The sequence below is a fragment of the Bison bison genome, unplaced genomic scaffold, assembly GCF_000754665.1.
Source record: "Bison bison bison isolate TAMUID 2011002044 unplaced genomic scaffold, Bison_UMD1.0 scf7180017864080, whole genome shotgun sequence".
Lineage (NCBI taxonomy): Eukaryota > Metazoa > Chordata > Mammalia > Artiodactyla > Bovidae > Bison > Bison bison.
This window is the reverse complement of record NW_011494652.1, coordinates 5,925,371-5,926,824: the sequence shown is the minus strand read 5'-3', so window position 1 is coordinate 5,926,824 and position 1,454 is coordinate 5,925,371. Positions and strand designations below refer to the sequence as shown.

The 1,454-nt window shown below is 66.1% G+C and overlaps 1 protein-coding gene across 1 annotated transcript in view; it reads right to left on the bottom strand.

Moving 5' to 3' along the window:
• The window catches only part of LTBP3 (latent transforming growth factor beta binding protein 3), a 16,646-nt gene that overhangs the window by 915 nt on the left and 14,277 nt on the right, over window positions 1–1,454 (bottom strand). The window contains 6 exon segments of the mRNA XM_010837795.1: window positions 8–92; window positions 192–353; window positions 499–639; window positions 734–871; window positions 975–1,103; window positions 1,407–1,454. Of these exon segments, the coding sequence (XP_010836097.1) occupies window positions 8–92; window positions 192–353; window positions 499–639; window positions 734–871; window positions 975–1,103; window positions 1,407–1,454 (703 nt within the window).

Below are 1,454 nucleotides of genomic sequence, written 5' to 3'. Positions count from 1 at the left end.
GCTACACTCACCTCTGGCGGGCTTCCCCAGCAGCAGGGGGCTCGTGTCCCAGAAAGAATTACTTTCACTCTGCGACGTCGGGCACTGGGACCCTGAGAGGGGCAGGGGGGCGATCAGCAGTCAATGGCTTTGATTCACTTCGGCTCGGCCCCCAAATTCCCTCCGGGCCAACCCCTCTCAGGCATGCTCACCAGCGCCGCGCGGCGGGCACGGACGGCACTGGGCTCCCCAACCTCGACCCTGGCGACAGCAGCAGTCATCGAAGGTGAGGGCGGGCCCGGCCAGGGGCCCCGCACACATGCCGTCATCTCCGCGCTGGCCCCAGCACACGTCCCGCCGCTCCGGGGCACGCTCTGCGGAGGGGGACCCGGCGTCAGGGAGGAGCCCAAAGCAGGGGCCGCCCTCCCCCGCTCCAATCCACCCTCGTGGGAACGACGGCCCAGGGCCTCCACGGGGCACACAGTGTTCTGGAGAGCCCAAGATGACCCTCGCCCTTACCGGCCGGGCTCTCGGGGCGCTGGCAGTCGCGGCCTGAGGGTCCGGGTACCCAGGGCGGGCGGCACTCGCAGCGGTAGGAGCCGGGCAGGTTGACACACCGGCCAGGGCGGCAGGCTGTGGGGTCCTGGCACTCGTCCACGTCTGCGGGCAGCAAGTGGATGGGTCGGGGTGGAAATCACAGCTTGGCTCGGCTAGCCTCTCTCCCGTTTCCCCAGAGGACCGACCCGGGCCTCACCCATCTCTTCTGGGCTCAGACACTGGCGCTGCACCGGGCTGTACTCGGCCGGGGGAGTGCAGGCACAGCGGTAACCACCGCGCGTATTCTCACACACTCCGTTCCGGCAATTAGACTCGTCCAAACACTCGTCCACGTCTGAGGGGAGGAAAAGCGCGAGTGGTAGGAACCGGCCTGCAGTCGGGTGGTTTTGCGTGTCTCCTGGCTGCTTTCCCACGGCCACGGGGGCAGCTGCACTCACCCACGCATTCCAGCAGGTTCGAGTCGTAGTAGAATCCGTGCTGGCAATAGCACTCGTAGCCGGGCTGCGTGTTCACGCACTTGCCCTCCTTGCATATCTCCGCCCCAAACAATATGCATTCATCGATGTCTGCAGAGCGACAGGCCGTGGGCGACCGCACCCTCTACCTGCCGGGCCTCTGAGGCCCCGCAGCAGAGGACGTGGGGGTGGCGCTTACCGTGGAAAGGCGAAAAGTCTGCTATGGCCTTCTCCCAACGCCTACTTAAGGCGATAGGGCGGGGCTTGGGAGAGGGGCGGGGCAGTCGGTGAGAGAGTGGGCGGGCCTTATCCCAGTACCCCCAATTGACAAGCAAGCACTGGAGGGATCGGGGTGGTCCAAACCGGAGGGCAGAGCGGGGCGAGCCAGGTGGGCGGAGCCATGTTGGGGCTTACCACGGTGGGCTGGGATGCCATAGTTGACAATGTTGTTGTCCTGGGTAT